This window comes from Phyllobates terribilis, unplaced genomic scaffold (genome assembly GCF_046119375.1).
Source record: "Phyllobates terribilis strain yellow unplaced genomic scaffold, ASM4611937v1 Scaffold_98__1_contigs__length_5973952, whole genome shotgun sequence".
NCBI lineage: Eukaryota > Metazoa > Chordata > Amphibia > Anura > Dendrobatidae > Phyllobates > Phyllobates terribilis.
In genome coordinates this window covers 1,799,477-1,822,404 of record NW_027362858.1, presented here as the reverse complement: position 1 = coordinate 1,822,404, position 22,928 = coordinate 1,799,477, and the positions used below count along the sequence as shown (strand labels likewise).

General features: G+C 43.2%; 1 protein-coding gene across 1 annotated transcript in view; it reads right to left on the bottom strand.

Moving 5' to 3' along the window:
* LOC141198576 (uncharacterized) overlaps positions 1-22,928 on the bottom strand; it is an 89,169-nt gene extending 66,241 nt beyond the window's left edge. The window contains exons 1-2 of the mRNA XM_073663001.1: positions 22,676-22,928; positions 20,712-20,898 (exon numbers count right to left, since the gene is read on the bottom strand). Of these exons, the coding sequence (XP_073519102.1) occupies positions 20,712-20,898; positions 22,676-22,928 (440 nt within the window). The remainder of the gene's footprint in view (positions 1-20,711; positions 20,899-22,675) is intronic.

Genomic DNA, 22,928 nt, shown 5'->3' with positions numbered 1-22,928 from the left:
ACAGAATCTATGGATGGAAGGCTGTTGAGTGTCATCATAAAGAAAGGAGGCTATACTGATCACTAATTTTTTGAGTTTTTGTTTTTGCATGTCAGAAATGTTTATTTCTAAATTTTGTGCACTGATATTGGTTTACCTGGTGAAAATAAACAAGTGAGGTGGGATTATATTTGGTTTTTATTAAGTTGCCTAATAATTCTGCACAGTAATAGTTACCTGCACAAACAGATATTCTCCTAAAATAGCCAAATCTAAAAAAAAAAAACACTCCAACTTCCAAAAATATTAAGCTTCTATATTTATGAGTCTTTTGGGTTGATTGAGAACATAGTTGTTGATCAATAATAAAAATAATCCTCTAAAATACAACTTGCCTAATAATTCTGCACACAGTGTAGATCTAAAAGAAACTGCAGTGACCATGAATCCTATATATTGAAGAGAGAGGAGAAATCTGTGCACGTTTAAGGGAAAGAGGTTGTCAGAGTTGGTCTTTGGAAAAAGCAAAAAAAGCTGTGGAAAAAATCCCCAGAACAGACATGGTAAAATTCCAGAAAAAAAGACCAAAGAAACAAGAGAATCAAAACCCCATTTTTGTCACCATCTATAGCAAAGAATTTTTACCAAATGCACGGTGGTGATTTGAGCAGTTTTCAATTTTTGGAATGGAAAGCGTCAGTAAGCCCAGAAGGCAAGGAGCCTGGCGACGGAAACTGCTTAGCCGAGAAACCCACTGGATCCTGATGATGGAGACCGCCCATCCCACCGGTTTAAATAAGCGTACAGATGTAATCTTGTTTTATTAATACTTTTCACTTACCTTTTAACTGTGTATAATGTCAGCATTATATTGTTGGTTTTAAATTTGTATATTTTGTACTGGTAAAAGATTTTTAATGATTGGGTGTGGAAAAATCTGAATCATGTGACGGGGGCGATTTTTTTTTTAATACTTGGTCAATATAAAACCCTGACTCACTGGTATAAGACTAGGTTATGACTATATATTTGGCCCTGAAACGCGTAAACCGGTGTCTGGGACCTCTGCTATTTCTGCCATTTTCTCTTCTGTCGGTTGTCTATGCTTTTAATGAATATTTTGAAATTCGTTGGAGTGTAACCTTTTGGTGCTGGATTTTTTATTACTGACTGGATTATCCTGGGATGGCTGCCATGCACAAAGAGGACAGGTGAGCTGAAAAAAACCTTTTTCACTCATTTAAAGTGATATATACCAAGACACACATTTACAATATTAATCACTCTTATGATCTGAACCACTGCATAGTACTGCCTGTTAACATAGTGTATTTAGGCATTAACTGATATTCTTGTATTAAGCAGTGTCCCCAATTATCTTCAATAAGGAGATCTTAAGGAGGTACTGCTGACCGGAATCTGATTGATGGGCACATATTTAAATAGACTGAGTAGATATTGTAGCACTGCCCCCTGACGAAGGTTCGCCGAAACGTGCGTTGCGGCAGGCGTGCGCCCACCCGGTCAGCAGCACCTCCTTAAGATTTCCTTATTGAAGATAATTGGGGACACTGTTTAATATATGAATATCAGTTAATGCCGAAAATACACTATGTTAGCAGGCAGTACTATGCAGTGGTTCGGATCATAGGAGTGATTAATATTGTAAATGTGTGTCTTTGTATATATGACTTTACCTTTATTGCTGTGTTCCGGGTGGACTGCATGTCCTGTCTACTGTTGCACATGGCTTTCATGCCATTCGTTCTTATATTGCCACATTACTGTTTGAATCATTTTTCTATTTTTCAATAAAGATTATATTTTTACATAAGATTCATCTTAAGGACTTCTTTGATCGTTGTTTTGGTTTGTTTCTTTGGTTTTGTCGTATTTAGCGATCTGTCCTTGTAGTAACAGTCCATAGCAGGTCTCACTGGAGACTATATGTTACAGCAGTAACTTTATGATGCTGTATATGTGTGGAAAATCACATTTATTATATCTAATCATGTAGGAGATGTAAAATACCAATGATTTGTAGAGTATCACGCCCTCAGCTTCCCTTTTCAAACCAGTTTTGAGATATTTCCACTTAATCAATTTGACTATTGTTAGTTGCAGAACCGAGTGGCTTATTATAGGAACAGAAACCCTAAAAACTCACTCAACACAAACATAAAGCCATCCATGTAAGCTGGAGGGAGGAAGGCACCAGCCCACCCTGTAGCCGTGTACGAGGCAAGCAAACAACCTAAAATAAGAAAGGTAAACATTTCTGAGGGCTTGCAAGAGTAGGATGTAGTACAGGATAAGTGTGTCCACTGGGCCGTGGGTTAGATAATAAAGGATATGACCCCAACAGTCAATCAGGTACTTACCGATGGCATAAATCTTAAGTTATTCAAGTTCAACGTTGCTGACTTTGACGGATCCTCTGCTCATTTAGGTTAATCCAGTAGAGTGCATATTTCTGATGTTCAAAGAAAAAGGTCTCTCCCAGAGTCGCCACCCTAAGTTTCGCAGGGTAAAGCATGGAGTATGGTGTGTGCAAGCTACACAATCGGCGTTTTACAGCTAGAAACTGTGCCCTGCGTTTTGTAACTTCAATGGCGTAATCCAGAGAAAAGGAAATTCTTTGGCCATTGATGGAAATGTCTCCTTTATTTTGGCCAGCTTTAACGATGGCCTGTCTTTATAATGCAGCAGCTTCATTAAAACTGGACGTGGAGGAGCCCTTGGTGGCAGTGGCCAGGATGGCACTCTATGCGCCCTCTCCAAAGCAAAGAGCGGAGACAGATACTCAGTTCCAATCAGCGCAGTCATTTCTCAAAATACTCAGTAGGGTTATTGCTCTCAGTTTTTTCAGGGACACTGATCACTCTTATGTAATTTCGATTGAATCTGTTCTCCAAATCATCTGTCTTAGATAATAGGGCCAAAATTTGTTGATCATGTCTCTGGCTGTCCCAGATAATTTGAGGACGTTTATCCACCAGATCACCAATTCTGCTACTTTGGTTCGGTCATTAACTTTTTGTAGCCTTTGCCTCATATAAGAAAGTTCCTCTTTGATCTCCCCCATCTAGCTGCTGAGTGAAGATAGCGCAGATCCATACTGTGTTACAGCCATAAATACATCCTTTATCGTAGGCTCAGTTATGTGCTGATTTGTGTTATGATGGAAAGTAGCGAATTCTGACTGAGGCTGCAGGGCGCAGGAACTTTCAGTCATTTTCAGCAGTATTGTTAAATTCCTCTGAGAGTGCAGAGATGTGGTTAGACACCTCAATAATTTATATATGTGCCTCACGGCCGATGCAAACTGCTGTGCCTGGAGCTCTAGCAAAGCCAGCTAGAGCCTAAGTGCTGCGCCTGCAGCCACCGACTTTCCCGCTCTTGTACCTGCTGAAGAAGCGCCAGCACCATCTTGGATGACTCCATCCACTACTTATCCCCGGAGTTCTTCTGCCGCACGTCCACTCACATGTCCGGCCATGCCACGTCCCTGACCCACAGGGAAATTAAACCCCTTTTGGATGCAAGTTATAGCCTTTGAGGGGAAAATGTAATATCTTGTGATTATTTAAAATACAACTTCTATCTTATATGTATGGGAAGCCATGAAGGTCGACCTTAGAGGAATATTTATAACAGAAATCTCAGCAGCTAAATCCCGGAATAAGCAGCAGGATCCACTGGTGTTTCAGGAATTGGGAGATGCGGAGAATGCGATGATTACAGATCCAACGCCGGCTGCGCAAAACAGGCTGAAAGCAGCTCAGGACCTGCTGAATCAGGGAACATTGCAGCTGCAGGAAGGAAGAAGCCATTTCAAAAGATGCAATATTGTGAAGAGGGGGATAAAGCAGGTCACGTATGTTAATTATTGTAATTTACTGAGATATTGACTTTTGTGTTTTCATTGGCTGTAAGCCATAATCATCAACATTAACAGAAATAAACACTTGAAATAGATCACACTGTTTGTAATGACTCTGTATAATATATGAGTTTCACTTTTTGGATTGAAGAACTGAAATAAATTCACTTTTTGATGATATTCTAATTTAGTGAGATGCACCTGTATAATCTGTGATAACTGCCGCCCAGAGGATCTCCACCTTTATACCTAGAATGCAGACTAGGGAGGGTAATGTGGTACAGTCCACAGTGGACATACTGAAAGTGTTGGAGGAATACTATGCAAAGCTGTACACTTCTCGGGTTCAACCCTCAGAAGAACAGACTTTCTTAGATAAAGCTCAGCTCTCTGTCCTTTCCTTAAGACTCTCGGAATTTATTAGATGAATCGCTATAGAATGGGAATGGGCACTGAGCTCAATGGCCACCGATAAAGCATCAGGAATGGACAGTGGAACTATATAAGAGATATAAGGAAGTATTACTACCAGTGTTATTGGAGGTATACAATTTATGTTTTGAGAGGGGATCATTGCCCACATCCATGCAGGAAGCCATAATTACGGTATTACCTAAACAAGGCAAGGAACCCAGCTTGCCGGCATCCCATAGACCCATCTCTCTTTTAACATTAGACATCAAACTTATTGCTAACAAACTCTCAAAAGTAATCTCAATAATACATCCCGATCAGTCTGGATTTATGCTCAATAAGTCTATTGTGATCAATCCCAGAAGGCTTTATATTAATATGCAAGGAAGGGCTGATAATATTGGTCAGAGAGTGATCCTGTCTTTGGATGCCGCTAAAGCTTTTGACAGTAGAGAATGGCAATATTTGTGGGCTACGTTGCAGAAGATGGATTTTGGTGACAAATTTATAAAATGGGTGCAATTGCTTTATTCGGACCCAAAGGCCAAAATAGGAGCAAATGGCTCTAAGTCTAAACAATTTTTGTTGCACAGAGGAACAAGACAAGAGTACACCCTGTCTCCCTTATTGATTACAATAGTGTCAGGAACTCCACAGTGACAACACCAGGGAGATCACACAATATCTTGCCGTTGCCGTCACCCTGTCAGTATTTCGTCCAGAATCGCGAGCACATGATCCAGATTATTCACTATGTGGATATCGGCAAGCGACCAGTGAGCGTATGGCGTCACACCTCTGGGTTCCAAAGCATGGAATATGTGTTTACGCCCTCGGTACGGTCATTGTCAGCTTCACGATAGCCCAATTATTATTATTCTCTGCCACCACCGGCCGAGTTTGAAATATAATGCAGGCCTGGCCGGACGCCTGAGTTTTGGTAGCGTATATGGCTTGGGGGAAGGGAACGATTACAGGACAAAAGAAACAGAACTATTATATTTTATATTTAATCCAAAATGAAGGCAGTGTTTAGGAAAAATATATACAAGGATGCTACAAAGGAGAGATTAAAATACATAAGCAGTTACATAAAATAAACAGGATAAAAGAAGATAACTTAATATACGATCACTGAGACGATTCATTATAGGTGGAGGAGGGGCTCCCCAGTTTGATTTGAGCGTTATCGAATGCGACCCGTTGCTTATAATCCTTATACCCCCTGGCAATGAATGTTCCTGTATTTTCCATGGGTTCTCTTATACCTAAGGGAAGATCTGTCCACACGGCCCTTGCGGTGACATCATGTGGGCTGGTCTCCAGCCTGCACATTTGAATTAAAAACGCTAACTTCTGCAATAACTTATTGCTCGTTGATAGCAGAAGCTTGCAAACGACACCATTTTTTCTGTTATGATTTTACCTGCATTTAGAGACCATACATCGCATAGGTGCAGTCTGCTATTCTGGTGTTTTTGCGCTACAGCTTCCTGTTCTTGCTTACAGCAATGAAAAACTATGTATATGTTCCTCGGCTGTCCCTGCCACTAAAAATATAGGTCCCGTTATTGTCGGACGTATGAAATTTACAATATTTCATATTTAGTTTCGGAGTTGAAGTGTTTATAGATTTCTGTTTGAAGCTCGGGAAACAAGCTTTCCCAGTTACACGCAAATTATGGCAATCCTGCGTTTTAATCACCCCCTGCATCATCCAGGGACAAGAGGCTCGCATTCTAAGTAGCTTCTAACACTTCTTGGCTGACAGCAGTTGGTTTAAGGCCTTACTCATGACTGTGTTAATTGGGGTTTTGTGCTGAGATTTTTATGGAGGCACCTTGGTACGGACAAAAGGGAGAAATGGTCAATATCCATGTCAGGGAAATATGGAAGAATATTTTCCTGACATCAATATCTCCCTGACATCTCCCCCTCCTTGAGGTGGCGCGGGGGCTGACTTACAGGTCACCCCTTAAGCCCATCTCCCAGCCCACCCTTCCAGCTGATTTGACCACCCTGACAGGTTTGGGATACGTTTTCCCCACAACTGACAGGCTATGGGTGCCTTCCTCCCATACTCCTAACAGATGGGGGACACACCTTCCTTTTACCTTTCCTGGTTGTGGGGCCTAACCTTCCACCCCTCATGGCTACCTGGGAGGTCAGGCTAGCTATGGAACAGCTACGACCGGCCATGTCACAGTCCGTCGTGACACTGGTCAGTGGCACAGAACCACTTTCCCTATGATTCCCGTGTTTCTCCCCATCCTTTATCATCACTTCTGGAGCCGTGCTAGTCATGGGGCAGCTACCATTGACCATCCCACTATCTGGCGTGACACTGGTCACCTGCATGGGACAACTTGCTTCCTGGTGTCCGTGCCTGCTCCCATTGCCCATAGCACTTATGCTGGCTCACTTTAGGGGATCCTCAGCCGCATCACTCCGCGGGGTGGGGTGGCTGAGTTCCCATTTACCACAACACACATTTTTATTATACATCACATTGACATTTTTGACAGTTGCATTACATGACAGATCAGATCTGGGAAAGTTGCCAGGAATGCATCGGGCAACCAACCGTCCCAGATCAGTTCCCAATAGCACATTAGTGGGGAGATTCTCCAACACCCCTACTTCCCTTACACCCCTCCCCGCACCCCAGTCCAGGAAAACTCGGGCCATCAGTATGGGATGGCGAACACCCCCAAACCTGGTGACAGTCAGGGTCTTCCCAGGAATGAATTCTTCGGGTAACACGAACTCAGGGCGGATGAGGATACATTCTGCGCCAGTGTCCTTAAGGCCAACAGTAATGGTGCTGCCCACAGTAATAGGTTGTAAGTTCTCCCGGGCCCTGCCAACCACCCCACCCACAAAAAGAATAGCTGCAGTAGACCCTGGGGCCTCAGGTGTGATGTCCATTTTCTGCCTCTCCAGGCAGACAAGACTGATGTGACCCATTTGATCACAAGTATAGCACTTACGGGAGTTAAATGCAGTCCAGGTGCTGGAAGATGGGGCAGAACCCGCTGAGGGCCGGTTGGCTGGAACACTGGGGATAGTTGTACAGTAGATTTACCCCCTTTCCCACTGGCGGCGGCTGACTTCCGCACCTCTGGAGTGCGGTTGGCCTCATAGACATCCGCGATCTGGGCTGCTTTGGTGGCTTCCTTCGGCTCCCGGTCAAACATAAACTATTGCATTTCCAGTGGGCAAAGATGAAGAAACTGGTCTTTCACCATCAGATCCTTCAGGTCCTCGAAGGTGGTGACTGACAGTCCTTGGATCCACTACTCAAAGTTGATTCTGAGCCCGTCTATCATGTCACTGTAGCTATCATGTTGTCCACGTTGGAGGGCTCTGAACATTTTTTGGTAAACCTCTGGAGTCAGCTGGTACTTTTTTTATCAGGGCCTGCTTGACGGCCTCGTAGTCTCCATCTTGTTCTCGAGGGAGAGAAGCAAACACCTCCAGGGCTTTTCACTGAGCCCTGGAGTTAAGTACCTTGCCCACTGGTCCTTTAGCAACTGATACTGTCTGCAGGCCTTTTCAAAGCCTCGCAGAAATGTGTCCAAGTCCCCATCCATTTCCATCACAGGGAAATGCTCAGGACGGGGTTTAAAACAGTTAGCACTCTTGGATTCACAGGTCTGTGTGGAGGATGTCTGCAGTTGGATTCGGGCTAGCTCCAGCTGGTTTTGTCGGTCAGTTTCTCGGTCAGTTTTTGCCTGTTGATATGCTCGCTCCTGGAAACTTCAGGATGAGCTGCAGCAGTCCATTATGATTGTCTTCGGCGAGCGGCTCCAGGGCCATCTGCAGGTGCGGGTCCACACTACCCTGGCTGCGGGTATGGCTGGCAGTCACAGGTGGGACTCCTGCAGCAGGGGCCTTGGCTGGCCGTCCCATCACCAGGGCTCTGCTGTTGGTCAGGCTCTGCAGCACCTTGCAACAGTTCAGTAATCATTTGGTGCCTGGTTTGCCTGTGGGGTCAATCTGTCTCAGCTCACAGAGGGCAGTAAAAACGTCCTTGGACTGCTGGTGATACCAGGGCTCTCCATGTGTAGCCATTGTTGCCAAATAAAAGATAGGACAGAAAAACAAGAGAAGGGAAGGGGATGCAACAGCTACACATATAGTAATGTAGAAGAAAAGAGGAGAACAAATGAGTATTGCGGCAGTAAAAGCATCATTTTATTAAATACAAATTACATGATAAAATATACCAATAACTTCATATAAATAGGATGGGAGCTATACACTGTGTGCCGAATTATTAGGCAAATTAGTATTTCGATCACATATTTTTTATACATGTTGTCCTACTCCAAGCTGCAGAGGCTTGAGAGCCAACTAGCAATTAAGTAAATCTGGTGATGTGCATCTCTGTAATGAGGAGCGGTGTTGACTAATGACATCAACACCCTATATGATGTGTTCTTAATTATTAGGCAACTTCCTTTCCTTTGGCAAAATGGGTCAGAAGAGAGATTTGACGGGCTCTGAAAAGTCCAAAATTGTGAGATGTCTGCAGAGGGATGCAGCAGTCTTGAAATTTCCAAACTTTTGAAACGTGATCACAGAACAATCAAGCGTTTCATGGCAAATAGCCAACAGGGTCGCAAGAAGCGTGTTGGACGAAAAAGGCGCAAAATAACTGCCCATGAATTGAGGAAAATCAAGCGTGAAACGGCCAAGATGCCATTCGCCACCAGTTTTGCCATATTTCAGAGCTGCAACGTTACTGGAGTATCAAAAAGCACAAGGTGTGCGATACTCAGGGACATGGCCACTGTAAGGAAGGCTGAAAAACGACCACTTTTGAACAAGAAACATAAGATAAAATGTGAAGAATGGGCCAAGAAATATCTTAAGACTGATCTTTCAAAGGTTTTATGGACTGATGAAATGAGAGTGACTCTTGATGGGCCAGATGGATGGGCCAGAGGCTGGATCAGTAAAGGGCAGAGAGCTCCACTCCAGTGGAGTACTGGTATGGGCTGGTATCATCAAAGGTGAACTTGTGGGAACTTTTCGGGTTGAGGATGGAGTGAAGCTCAACTCCCAGACCTACTGCTAGTTTCTGGAAGACAACTTCTTCAAGCAGTGGTACAGGAAGAAGTCGGTATCGTTCAAGAAAAACATGATTTTCATGCAGGACATTGCTCCATCACATGCATCCGACTACTCCACGGCGTGGCTGGCCAGTAAAGGTCTAAAAGAAGAAAAAATAATGACGGCCCCCTTGTTCACCTGATCTGAACCCCATAGAGAACCTGTGGTCCATCATAAAATGTGAGATGTACAGGGAGGGAAAACAGTACACCTCTCAGAACAGTGTCTGGGAGGCTGTGGTGGCTGATGCACACAATGTTGATCGAAAACAGATCAAGCAACTGGCAGAATCTATGGATGGAGGCTGCTGAGTGTCATCATATAAAGATGGCTATATTGATCACTAATTTTTTGGATTTTTGTTTTTGCATGTCAGAAATGTTTATTTCTAAATTTTGTGCACTGATATTGGTTTACCTGGTGAAAATAAACAAGTGAGATGGGATTATATTTGGTATTTATTAAGTTCCCTAATAATTCTGCACAGTAATAGTTACCTGCACAAACAGATATCCTCCTAAGATAGCCAAATCTAAAAAAAAAAACATTCCAACTTCCAAAAATATTAAGCTTGGATATTTATGAGTCTTTTGGGTTGATTGAGAACATAGTTGTTGATCAATAATAAAAATAATCCTCTAAAATACAACTTTCCTAATAATTCGGCACACAGTGTAAAATGCAGGGTTTCTAGCCCAGGGTTCCCCAACTCCAGTCCTCAAGGCCCACCAACAGGTCATGTTTTCAGGATTTCCTTAGTATTGCACAGGTGATAATTCCATCATCAGCACAGGCAATAATTCCATCACCTGTGCAATACTAAGGAAATCCTGAAAACATGACCTGTTGGTGGGCCTTGAGGACTGGAGTTGGGGAACCCTGTTCTAGCCGACCAGGGACACACAACCTGAGGTTTCAGAGATGTGTGGCAATAATTATAAATCAGTGAGGTTGTTACTGATGCAGCATCACTGGCAGGAGAATTTCCTGAAGTTGGAAAGGTCCAAATGGACCAGGGCAAATGGAAGATTCCGTTCCTTATTCTACTACTCCCAGCGCTGCCACTCACCTAAATGGTTCAAAATGTAAAGCCCTCTGATCCAGAAGGATCCCTGGTGTGCAGGTGGTGGTTGAACAGACGTGCGTTTTGTCTGCCTTCTTCAAGGTACGCGTGTGCTAGAGTGCCACAAGGACATTCCTAATGTGCTCCCCTACATGAGCATGTGACCACAATACTAACCACCTATTGGGGGATTAGCGGCGCGTGGGTCCGGAGTCCCGCCCCCCCGCCGCGCGAGTCCCGGCCGTCATGCCCACCGCACGCGCGTCGGCGAATGCATCAATGACACATCGCAGGAGCGCACTGGCAGCATTGAGACAGCCGGGCCCGGGCACAAGCGAACGGAGCACCGCCACGCACGCGCACACCCCCTCCTCCGGACACGATCGGACGTCCCGGTGGGTTGACGGTATCCTTGTGGATCTTTGGAAGCAGATAGAATGTTGCTGTCTTAGGAAAACGTACGGTTAAAGCCTCAACAGTCCCTTTATCTATCGTACCCCGCTCACAGGCACGTGTCAAGATTCCCTAAAGGACAGCAGAGAAGGAGGCTGTCGGATTATAGGATAATTTAGAGTAAGTGTCTTCATCTTTGAGTTGACGCAACGCCTCTCTCTCGTACTTTTGATGAGGCCACAGAACGATGTTCCCTCCCTTGTCAGCTGGTTTTATGACGGTATTGCGGAGTGACTGTAGTTGGTATAACGCAGTCCGATGTGCATGCGACATATAGTAATGTCCCAGATAAAAAATATTAAAACACTGAGTCTGATTTCTTAAATCTTTGCACAGAATTCTCGCAAGAATCGTGCAAGTTTTTAGTGACAGGAATGATTGCTCAATCCAGCCACTGATGTTCTGTTATATCCCACCGCTTGCCACCAATTTGTCAGGAACTCCACATCGACGACACTGGGGAGATCACGCAATATTTCGCCGTTGCCGTCACGCTGTCAGTATTTCGTCCAGAATCGCGAGCACGCAATCCAGACTGCTCGCTACGTGGGTATTGGCGAGTGACCAGTGAGCATGACGTCACACCTCTGGGTTCCAAAACATGGAATACGTGTTTACGCCCTCCGTACGGTCACTATCAGCTTCACGATAGCCCAATTATTATTATTCTCTGCCACCACCGGCCGAGTTTGAAATATAATGCAGGCCTGGCCGGACGCCTGTATTTTGGTAGCATATATGGCTTCGGTGAAGGGAATGATTACAGGACAAAACAAACAGAACTAATAAATTTTATATTTAATCCAAAATGGAGGCAGTGTTTAGTAAAAATATATACAAGGATTGTAGGTTGTGATTTCCCGTTCTATATCCTGTCCTGAACCTTTCCTATATAATCAATAACTCAAGTTTGGGAAAATAATACAAATGTTTAATAGCAAGAAAAATAAGATAATAATAAGGCAATTCAATCAACAATTTCACAATAGAACCTTTCTTCAATGTCCTCTAATTAGAGAAAATACAAATACAATTATAAGTATACTTAGCAATGATCCTTCATGGCAGAGAGAGAGAGATAGTCTTGACTACTTCATTTATACTAAAAATTTCACATCCACACCCACATACAACCCCCGACTCCGCCCTTCTTCTCCGGTATCTTCTGTGGCAAATATCCAATCATCTTCAGGGTAGTATGAGCATTGTCATTGGCTGCATTGGTCAACACCTTCCTGCAGATGGCACTCTTGTACTTCTGGAAGAAAGTCCTTGTGTAGGACAGGTTCAACTCCATTTGGGCTGGCTCCAAGATGTTCATCAAAAGCATTGTGCACCAATATACTGTCACACTGTCACAGAATACTGGAGGTAGGGGGCCTAAGCTGACCCTAAGCTGGGGCCCTGACTAATCCCTCATCCTGGAGGTACTGTTAAAGGTACAGAGGTCCAGGCCGCCAGCGTAACCCCTACCTTCTGAGGATCCCTGCACCTAAGTAATCTAGTCCTGAGAAGGACCCCGATCACAACAATAGGGAACCAGAAATAATATGCCCACACACAGTATTTAGACGAACGAGACAGTACAAGGGAAAAACCAAAACCACCTTGCATACAACTTCTAAACAACTACAACAGAGGGAACACCAACGGGAAAGGAGATAAATGATAAAGCGAGGAAAGGGAAAACACACTTCCAAATACACTTATCTCAGCAACTCCAAACACCACGATCCGCTCTGTAAGTCTGAATGAAAAGCTTTCACCGACATCTCCCAAACAGACCTGCAGGAATATAAAGGAGTCTCACTAAAGAAGCATTGATTGCAGCTGGGCGAGGCTGGACCTCAGCTAGCCCAGAGAGAGAGAGAATTAACTCCTACACTGCCGAGAAAACACAAAGCACCAACAAGTCAGCTGCGAGAAGTCAGGCTGTGTACTCGTGACGATCTTCGTGGCAACACACCCGTGACATATACATATCCATAGGCTGGAGACAGGATGTATACCTCAGGAGCAATGGTATGCAATTCAAGTCCAGAGGGGCAGTGTACATATGTAGATTACACTAGGTAACAAACAGGATCTGTATTCAAGTTCACCACAGAAGGTGTGTGTACCTGTATCATCCAAGAGGCTGGAGGGCCTATACTCATTCCATATGTAGATGCAACCTTTACTTTATCACTAAAACAAAGGACATCACACAAAGAACACCGGCCTTCTCGCCTAGCAGGTTCACAACCTTGTACCTAGTATCTCTTGATAGAGTCCTGGAAATATCCAGCACTCAAATTCAATACAGAGTTCAGTCATTCCTATGATATATATATATTGTACCTGTTGGCCTCCAACATGCCCCCCTTTGTGTCTGAATGACACATAACTTTTAAGGAGCCACAAATCCAGAATCCTCTTCGCCACTGTCGTCACTGCATTCTTGGTCTTCTATCCTTTGGATTACGATATCGGAGAGAAGAAGACACAGGACAGGATGTTTGTGTCTAAACATACTCTAAACTTTATTACAAAACACAGGGCTAATATACACCCTGAAGGCAGGAAACGGATTTGCCATATATGGTTCGATTATACAGTTTAGCTGAACAAGCGAAAAAAGCTAGTTTCTGTATGCTTTAAAATATTTAATTAGACTTATCTGGTTAGCAAGGCCATTTTATCTTCTTGCAAGAACACATTATTGCTACAAGATAAATATCTGGCCAGGGAGTACACTTTATCTTCTTAGCAAGGACACGCTATTGATACAAGAAGGAACATTTCAGCTTGCTGTTGTTTTTACCTAAAATAACTGTCAAACTTATATAGCATAGATGGGGCCTTTAAACTTGAGGGACTCCATCTTCTGCTATAACATTCCATCCTTTTGTTCCTTCAGTTATCAATACGAATCTCTATGTTTTCTTTTAGTACAACGCTGAATACACATTAGAAAAAGCTTAAAAACCAAATAAACCGCAAGACACATTAGCAAAACCTGTAAAATAGCTTGTACTATACCAGCCAACCACCCACCGATACCTTTAAACCAATTTGCGGGATTTAGAAAGGAAAATCTCTGTGTGGAATTATTGGCCCAAGTATCTGAACAGTTCACCCAAAAGTTTATCTCTTCCCATGAGACTGGAACAGCGAGAAAGGGTATGATAGTGGATGTCACAGGGGCATGTGTACATATCCAACAATTAGCAATGGTCTGGTTTTGCTCCTTTAGTCCATCGATTAGAGCAAGATAGTGTCTAATGAATCTATTGTCATCTCCATCTGTGGCGCTCAACCTAGTCCATGCACCTGTGGTTGTAAGGATGCAGGTAAGTATAAACAATGTCTTCATTCTTTGTCCGCTGGTTCTCCTAGTATCTTTTTGCAATGGGACGCATGGATCCAGGTCTCTTTTCCCTCTAGCTTAACGGCTGTACTTGTGGTCAGCAGAACTTGAAAGGGTCCGTCAAACCGTGGATCTAGGCTTTTCCTCACGTGTCTTTTTATAACCACCCAGTCTCCAGGTTGCAGCGTATGGCTGCTAGAGTCTTGATCTGGATCTGGAAGAGAACTGAAGACATTATCATGTACTTGCTTAATCTTTTTGTGTAAAGCCCTTACATAGGAACTTAGCACATGGTTGTTCATTTCTAATGCTTGCGGATAGAAACACCCTAGGCTGGGTACGTTGCCAAACAATATCTCATATGGAGAGAGTCCAGTCTTTTTATTAGGCGTGTATCTTACTGAAAACAGAGCAAGCGGTAAACAGTCCGGCCATGGTTTTCCTGTCTCAGCCATGGCTTTCTGAATTTTTAATTTCAATGTCCCATTCAGTCTTTCCACTTTTCCACTACTTTGTGGGTGATATGGGGTGTGGAATGCTTGTTGAATTCCTAGAGCTGACATGACTTCATTCATTATTTCACCTGTGAAGTGTATACCTCTGTCACTCTCAATTACCTCTGGTACCCCATACCTGCAGACCACCTCCGCAAGCAGTTTCTTTGCGGTTGCCGCAGCCGTGGCTTTGGCAATCGGGAAAGCCTCTGGCCATCCTGAGAACAAATCAATACAGACCAACACATATTCCCATGATCCTGACTTTGGCAGCTGAATATAATCAATTTGCAGTCTCTGGAATGGATAGAGGGGCCGGGGGGGGGTGTTTGGGTGGTGTTTTAACTACTCTACCCTGATTATGTGTAGCACATATCATGCACCCTTGTACCAGGTTTTCAATACAGGTGGAGAATCCTGGTGCCACCCAATGTTTCTGCATCACACTCATCACACCCGTTTTAGATTGGTGTGTCGTCCCATGTAGTATCTGGGCAGCTGCTGGGTACAGTGCCCTTGGAAGGCATCGTCGTGTCCCTTTCCCCCATACCCCATTTGCTTCATTCAGGCATGCTCCTTCCTTTAACCACTTATCAACCTCCTCCTTTTGAGCCTGAGCCTGCATTTGGGATAAGATGTCCTCCGACACAAAGGGGTTTTTAGGGGCACTTAACTGACGTACTGTTGACCCTTGTTGCGGCTTACAGGCTGCTGTTTTTGCCGCTGCATCTGCCATTGCGTTACCTCTGCTTACCTGGTCGGTGCGTCTGGTATGTGCTCTTACCTTTATGACAGCTACTTGTTTGGGTAGTTGTAGCGCATCAATTAACTGCTGGACCGCATCAGCATTCTTAATGGGGTGTCCTGCTGCCGTCAGGAAACCTCTTGACTTCCATATTGGACCAAAATCATGCGATATACCGAATGCGTACCTAGAATCTGTGTAAATGTTAACAATACTACCTTCCGCTAGTTTACAGGCCTCGGTTAGGGCCCTAAGTTCAGCTTCTTGAGCCGACTGGTGTGGGAGCATTGGTTCTGCCTTGATTACTGCATTGAGGGAGACAACTGCATATCCAGTATGGAAAGTACCTGAATCGTCCTGGTGACGGGATCCATCTACAAAAAATTCAAAATCTGCATTTTGTAATTCATGTTCAAATACAGTAGGTAAACCTGCCGTTTCTTGTGCCATCATTTGTACACAGTCATGAGGAACTTCCTCTCTTGGATCTTCCTTAAAAAGCACAGTACCTGACTCCTCCTTTAGATCCGAGAGAGGTAACAAAGTTGCTGGATTCAGGGTAGTACACCTCTGTAAAGAAACATTGGGAGGCATTAACAGTGCACATTGTAACCTGAGATGACGTGCTGCTGAGAGGTGAGCGGGTTGCACTTGATTCAATATAGTGTAGACATCATGAGGTGTTAGCACGGTGAGCGGATGATCTAGAACAATGTCTGCGGATTTATGGAGTAATAGTCCAACAGCATGCAGAGCACGTACACAGGATGGTGCACCTCTGGCTACCGCATCTAATCTGCCACTAAAGTAGGCAACAGGTCTCTGATTATCACCGTGTGTTTGAGTTAAAACTCCTGCTGCATGTCCAGCTTGCTCATGAAGGTACAGAGTAAATGGGAGCTCATAATTAGGGGTACCCAAAGCTGGAGCGGCCAAAATACGTTTTTTGAGAGAATAAAAACAGTCTATTGCCTCTGATGTTAGTACAAAAGGTGTTGGAGTAAGACAGTCATAGAGGGGCTGCATTAAAACAGAGACGGCATGAATCCACTGTCTGCAATAGGAAACAAGTCCAAGAAAAGTTCTGAGGGCTGCAACATTAATGGGGACGGTGAATGCCTGTACTGCTTGTTTACGTGCATTTGTTAAATGACGAGCTCCTGGTGTAATGCAATGTCCCAAAAAGGTGACTGAAGATTTACAAAACTGAAGCTTATCTTTCGATGCCTTGCAGCCAGCGCGATAGAGAAACAACATAAGCGATATAGTTGCACTATGACATTGTTTCCTGGAGGGGGCACAAATGAGCAGGTCATCGACATATTGCAAAACAACGATATGTGGTTCTGACCATCCCTCCAGTATTTCCTGCAGACTTGCAGTGTACATTGTGGGTGAATTCTGGGCACCCTGTGGCAACACTGTCCATGTATATTGACTACCCTGGAATGTGAAAGCATACAAGTACTGGCAGTCAGGATGTAATGGTACACTGAAAAATGCATTTGCCAAATCGACCACTGAAAAGCAAAGAGAGTTAGAAGGTATCTGTGACAGAAGAGTATGCGGGTTGGGCACAACTGGTGTTAGAAGTTCTGTGGCTTTGTTAACCAACCGGAGGTCATGGACCATTCTATATGCGGCTGGTTGTCCTGGCACGCTCTTTTTCTTTACTGGGAACAGGGGAGTGTTGCAAGGGGACTGGGTTTTGACTAGGACTCCTCTCTGTAGTCATTTTTGGACTTGCTGGGCTATGGCATTCTCCTGAGCCGAGCTAAGGGGATACTGCCTCTGTTGAGGTAAGATTGCTCCTGATTTTAATTTCACCATTACTGGTTGAACTCTTAACCTACCAACATCTGTTTTGTCTGAGGCCCAAAAATCATGTGGCACAGCCTGCTCTAATATCAGGGGAAACTCATTTGTCTCTTCTATGCTGGCAATATCTAGTGACATCATTTTGCAAAGGGTACTTGGTTTTAAACCTGGGGTCATGGTGACAGTGCCATCGGGATGATACTCAATATGTGCTTGTAATTGGGACAACACATCATTTCCCAAAAGATTACATTGCCCTTGGGGCGATACCATGAGCTGGCTATGTACAGTAGCTCCTTGAATTTGCAGGGGAATTTTTTAGTGACAGGGAGCAGGACAGATGGGGAATTGAAGGGGGTGGCAATGACATGATGTGAAAAATCAGTGTCAGTATATGGCCAATCACCTTGCGTAATTACTGAATTGTCGGCCCCCGTATCTACTTGGAAATCGATTTCATGTCCCCCTGGTAGGTTCACCTGCACTATACAACTGGGAGTTGGGGGTAAGGAGATGAGAGGGTTCATGTGCAAGCTACCCTCATCCTATGGGGGCGTTGTTTGGTCGGCTGGAGGACCCGTACTCTGAGCATTTGGATACGGGTTGGTCCTACAGTTCTTTCTAAAATGTCCTGGCTTTTTACATCCGTAACACAGTTTCTGTCCTCCTTCAGTCCGTCCTCTGCCTCTGTTGTTTCTGGGGGTCGTCTCTACTATATGTACTCTGGCAGCTCTTTTTGCCTGCGCTATGTCATGCTGTGCCCCCTGAGCTATTCTAGCTAAATCTTCTGCCTTCACTGATCTCCAGTCCGGTCTACTTGCTTTTACCTTCTCTGCAATCTCTTTCTTTAGTCCATTCATGAAAGCACTTGCTAATACCCTCTCACTAGTCTTATTCCCGGGGTTGAACCCCATTTCTGACCAGGTTTTCTTTAGTGCATAGAAATAATCCTTAGGATCTTCCTCTTTCCCTTGCACTCTATCTTCTAGTGTAACTTGCTTTTCTGCTTGACTGTCTTGACATGCTTTTACCAACGCTGCTGCGAATTGGACTCCAGCTGCTGCATCATTAGATTCTGCATCTACGGGTCCGGTCCTATTGGCATATTGTTTTTTTGTCTCATCTATCAACCTATCATAGCGGGCTTCATCTGCCAATTTTCCCTTAATTACCCCCTGCAGATCTATTCTAGTGGCATGGTACGTATCCTGTATGGTGGTGATCATTCTAGCGAAACGCATAGGGGACTGGGATGGGTCTGGCAGCTGGGAGATCAGTGCCAACTGCTCTGAAGGACTCCATGGTCTATACATTAACATTGTACGAGCTTCCTGACCTGGAACCACTGCATCCCCCCCCTGCTGCTGCTGCTCCCGCTGCTCCTGGCACAACTACCGTTCTCACTGGGAATTGTCTAGCTGGGTGGGGTCTCGGTCCTCCACATGCCACACAGATGTCTACTGTCAAGGGGTTCTGCTGTCCACATCTGGGGCAAACCCAACATTTAGGTTCCTGGGAATTCTGATACTGGGGTGGGGGTGACGTCGGGAGCGGACAGGGAGGAAAATCTGTCATTCCGGTTTTTGTCAGTCTGTAACGTCCGTCTCCTAATTCTTCAATCTTTCCTTCAAAATAAGCGCATGCATTCATCCATACATCCACTGTTCCTAACAGACCCTTATCTTTCAGCCATCCATGATAGGAGTTAAAGAAGGATTTCCATTTCTCTCCATTCATCTCTCCATTCTCATTCATTCCCGCTTTACACAATATTTTGTCAATTCCAATCAGTGCCTGTTTCCCTTCTCTGCGTACCACTAAGTCTTTGGCTATAATGCCTTCCTTGGCATTTTGGTTCCCCATTTTTTTCGGTTCTCCTCACCTAGAAGAGACTCCTCAGTCACTTAGACAATGGTCACTTAGACAATGGGCCACAAAGGTTTCTGAACCATTCCACTACTAGCCTCTCTAGGACTTATACGCCAGCCAGAAAAACAGACCAAAAACATCAATCCCGGGACACATCCACAACACAATCATTGGATCCATACTTTCATTCTTAAATTCTCCAAAGGATAGAAGGCAGGACTGTCAATTTATCTGAGGGATTTTACTGGTTCAAAGGGACCTGAGCCAGACAACAATCTGTTTAATTTAGCTGGGGAGCCGACTGCTCGGGGGTGAGGGAGTCTCTTCTATGCAGTGATATAATTAGGTAGAATATAACAGTTATTCTTACCTCAGCACTGTATATATCACCAACAGAGAGCTTCACTCGTCCCACGTCTCGGACCGGTCGAGCACCCCTGGGTAGATTAACTCAAGGTCCCTGTTCGAAGCGCCAGCTGTCGTCACTGCATTCTTGGTCTTCTATCCTTTGGATTACGATATCGGAGAGAAGAAGACACAGGACAGGATGTTTGTGTCTAAACATACTCTAAACTTTATTACAAAACACAGGGCTAATATACACCCTTAAGGCAGGAAACGGATTTGCCATATATGGTTCGATTATACAGTTTAGCTGAACAAGCGAAAAAAGCTAGTTTCTGTATGCTTTAAAATATTTAATTAGACTTATCTGGTTAGCAAGGCCATTTTATCTTCTTGCAAGAACACATTATTGCTACAAGATGAAATATCTGGCCAGGGAGTACACTTTATCTTCTTAGCAAGGACACGCTATTGATACAAGAAGGAACATTTCAGCTTGCTGTTGTTTTTACCTAAAATAACTGTCAGACTTATATAGCATAGATGGGGCCTTTAAACTTGAGAGACTCCATCTTCTGCTATAACACCACCATAGTTGATTCTTCTTCTTAGGGCAAGGAGTCTTCTAACACATTCACTCATCATTTGCCAACATTTACTCCAAAAAAAAAAAAAAATTAACTTTTCAATAGCTTGATTTCTAATAGGACATTGAAGGAGGCATATAAAGAAAATACACATCAAATTATACATATGATCGTCACATCACACAAAAAATCATTTAGATCAACCAACAAACAATAACATAATTTGTGATAGAATATCCATGTTTACTAGGCTTTTTCTATAGGTTTCGCTTTGGAATCAAACAATCTTTCTTACTGTGCCCTCTTCTGCCGCAGTTCTCACATATTACAATTTCTTCTAATTCAATGGGAATTTGTACATTTGTGTCACATGATGCAATTTTGACACTGGCTAGTTCTTTTATAGTTAAACTCTGTACCTTTTTATATAGGTAACGGGTTACACAGCACATGTATACTTGAAAAAGCGATAAAATTACAGAAACAACAAGTAATATGACAATTGGGTGGATTAAATAATTCAGTATGCCATTTGCCGCATTTGAATGACCAAATATTACCTCCCACCAATAACCCTTGGCATTATTTTCTAACAGATGGGTAACTTCCTTTAGTTCATTTTGGTCATGATGCAATAGAATTGTGGCATTTGCCTTTTCTTGATTAAGCTTCATCAATAAATATTCATCCTTATTGAATTTTACCAACCATTCTCCAAGTTCTTTTCCCATTCCTAGGCTTAAGGCTTGCAAATTAACTGGAGTGTGATATTTCAGATCAACTGACAGATTAGCAATAGTAGGAATTGCGTAAACCCAGTTGGGTGTCTTGATTTCTGTAACCCCACTAAGAGTGCACCATGCTCCCCTGGTTACAGATGTCATTACAGAACAATGTTGTGTTGTTATAGATACATTGGTGGTATTTAGGAGGAAGAAACAAACTCTTTTATGCCCTAGATAGAAGATTGGTGCTTTGTCTTTTGAGATTGATTCCTCATCTAGAATACACGTGGATGAATTACTCCAGCATTTGTCTTCAACCAACCTAAACTGTCCTGGCGTACATAGAATATTATGATTCCTTTGTATGCAAAGTGAAATGTCAACCTGTTTCCATCTTCCATTTTTCCTAATCACTTGAGGATGTTCTAATCTCGGGTGTAGTAATGTAGAATCTCCAGTTAAAATACCAATTGAACTAACTCTATGCATGAGCTCTAAAGGTGACTTAGTATATGGAATAAATTAAGCATAGCATTTCTCAAAGTCATAGTTGCTGCACCCAACCCACGTGTTCACCCACCATTTAGAATGTGTAAAGCTCATGAGTTCAGGTAACACAGTAATGGCTTGAGACAACTATTTAAATGGCTATTGTCCATCATAAATGGACTGTACCGCTAACTTGATGTTAGTTGATAAGCCATTTGTCCTTGTGAACAGACTAGAGCCCAAGACATATTTCTACCTCTAGTCAGTGTATCTTCCATTAATTCTTTAAAGTGTTGGATAAAATCTTTCGCTAACCTGATATAAGTGTTTACATGATCTTGTTGTAAATTGTTAATTATATCATTGATTTTTCTTTGTACTCAAAACCTTTCTTGCTATTGGTTGCTATATCTACAAGTTTTGTCCTTAAACTACTGATATCAGCTTCGTTAATTACACCCATACCTGTTCCTAATCCTCCCAACAGTGTGCTGAAAGTATCCCTTTGCCCTCTGTCATTCCTCGAATTAAATAGTTTATGATGGTGTTTTATCCGATTTTCTGCATTTTTAGTAGTAAACCACCGATATAGTGCACATACATGATTTAGCGTACATCCTGCACAAATTGGATAGTAGGTCTTTATCAACCATAGAGAGATATTAACTCGCCAAGTAACAAATGCATATTGAACGTCACTAGCAATGGTTTTAGTAGAATCTAGGTTGACCTGTAAAGGGTGGCCTTCTTCTAAGTACATTGTCCGTTGATTGCTGTCAGATTCATTGGACACGCATGGTTTGATATGATCTGGAGCGGCATCAATAATGTGCATCTCACCTATTTCTATTTCTGGTGTTCCACATGCCCAATAACCAACCATTTCCATATAGGATTTATATGGTTTAGATAGGGAACCAATTATATAATTTTGCCCTTGCTGAACTGACATCTCAACCTCTGTGGAATCTCCAATGCACGCCTTACGATATGTTAAGGTGATCCTTTTTGGCCTGAACATTGGGTGTATATTATTATGCCAATATATTCCACATACAAACAAATATTCTCCTTCTTTTAAGTTGTCACTAAAGGACCCATAATCTATCCCCTTTTGCTCATTTTTGTTGGGTAACTTAGACTCCTCCCCCAACCAGTACCCAGTTTCATTTACATATACTGTAGCCATCATAAATGGTTGCAGTGATCTTGGATCTATATTTTGTACACCTTCCATATATGTTAACCTCTGCGTACTAGAACTGTGATTGACTCTCCCAAATGAAAAGACAACACTATACTGATTGCTGGGACCCTGATAATATCTCCCAGTTACCCTTTTACCCTCTGGTATCAGTCTCACTGTCCTACTTTTAACACCATTATTTTTATAGTTAGAATCTGCATCAATGTTTATGTCTGGGTGTGTAAATATTACGTTCCCATATTTCTCGTTAGGTAATATACCCTGATCGATATCTCCAGAGTGATCAATGTGAGTTGATTCCATAGCATTGATGATCCCAATTGACAACAAAACTGCTGCAATTCTAATATCCAGAATCCAGAAATTTCCATTTTTTAATTCACGCTTCAT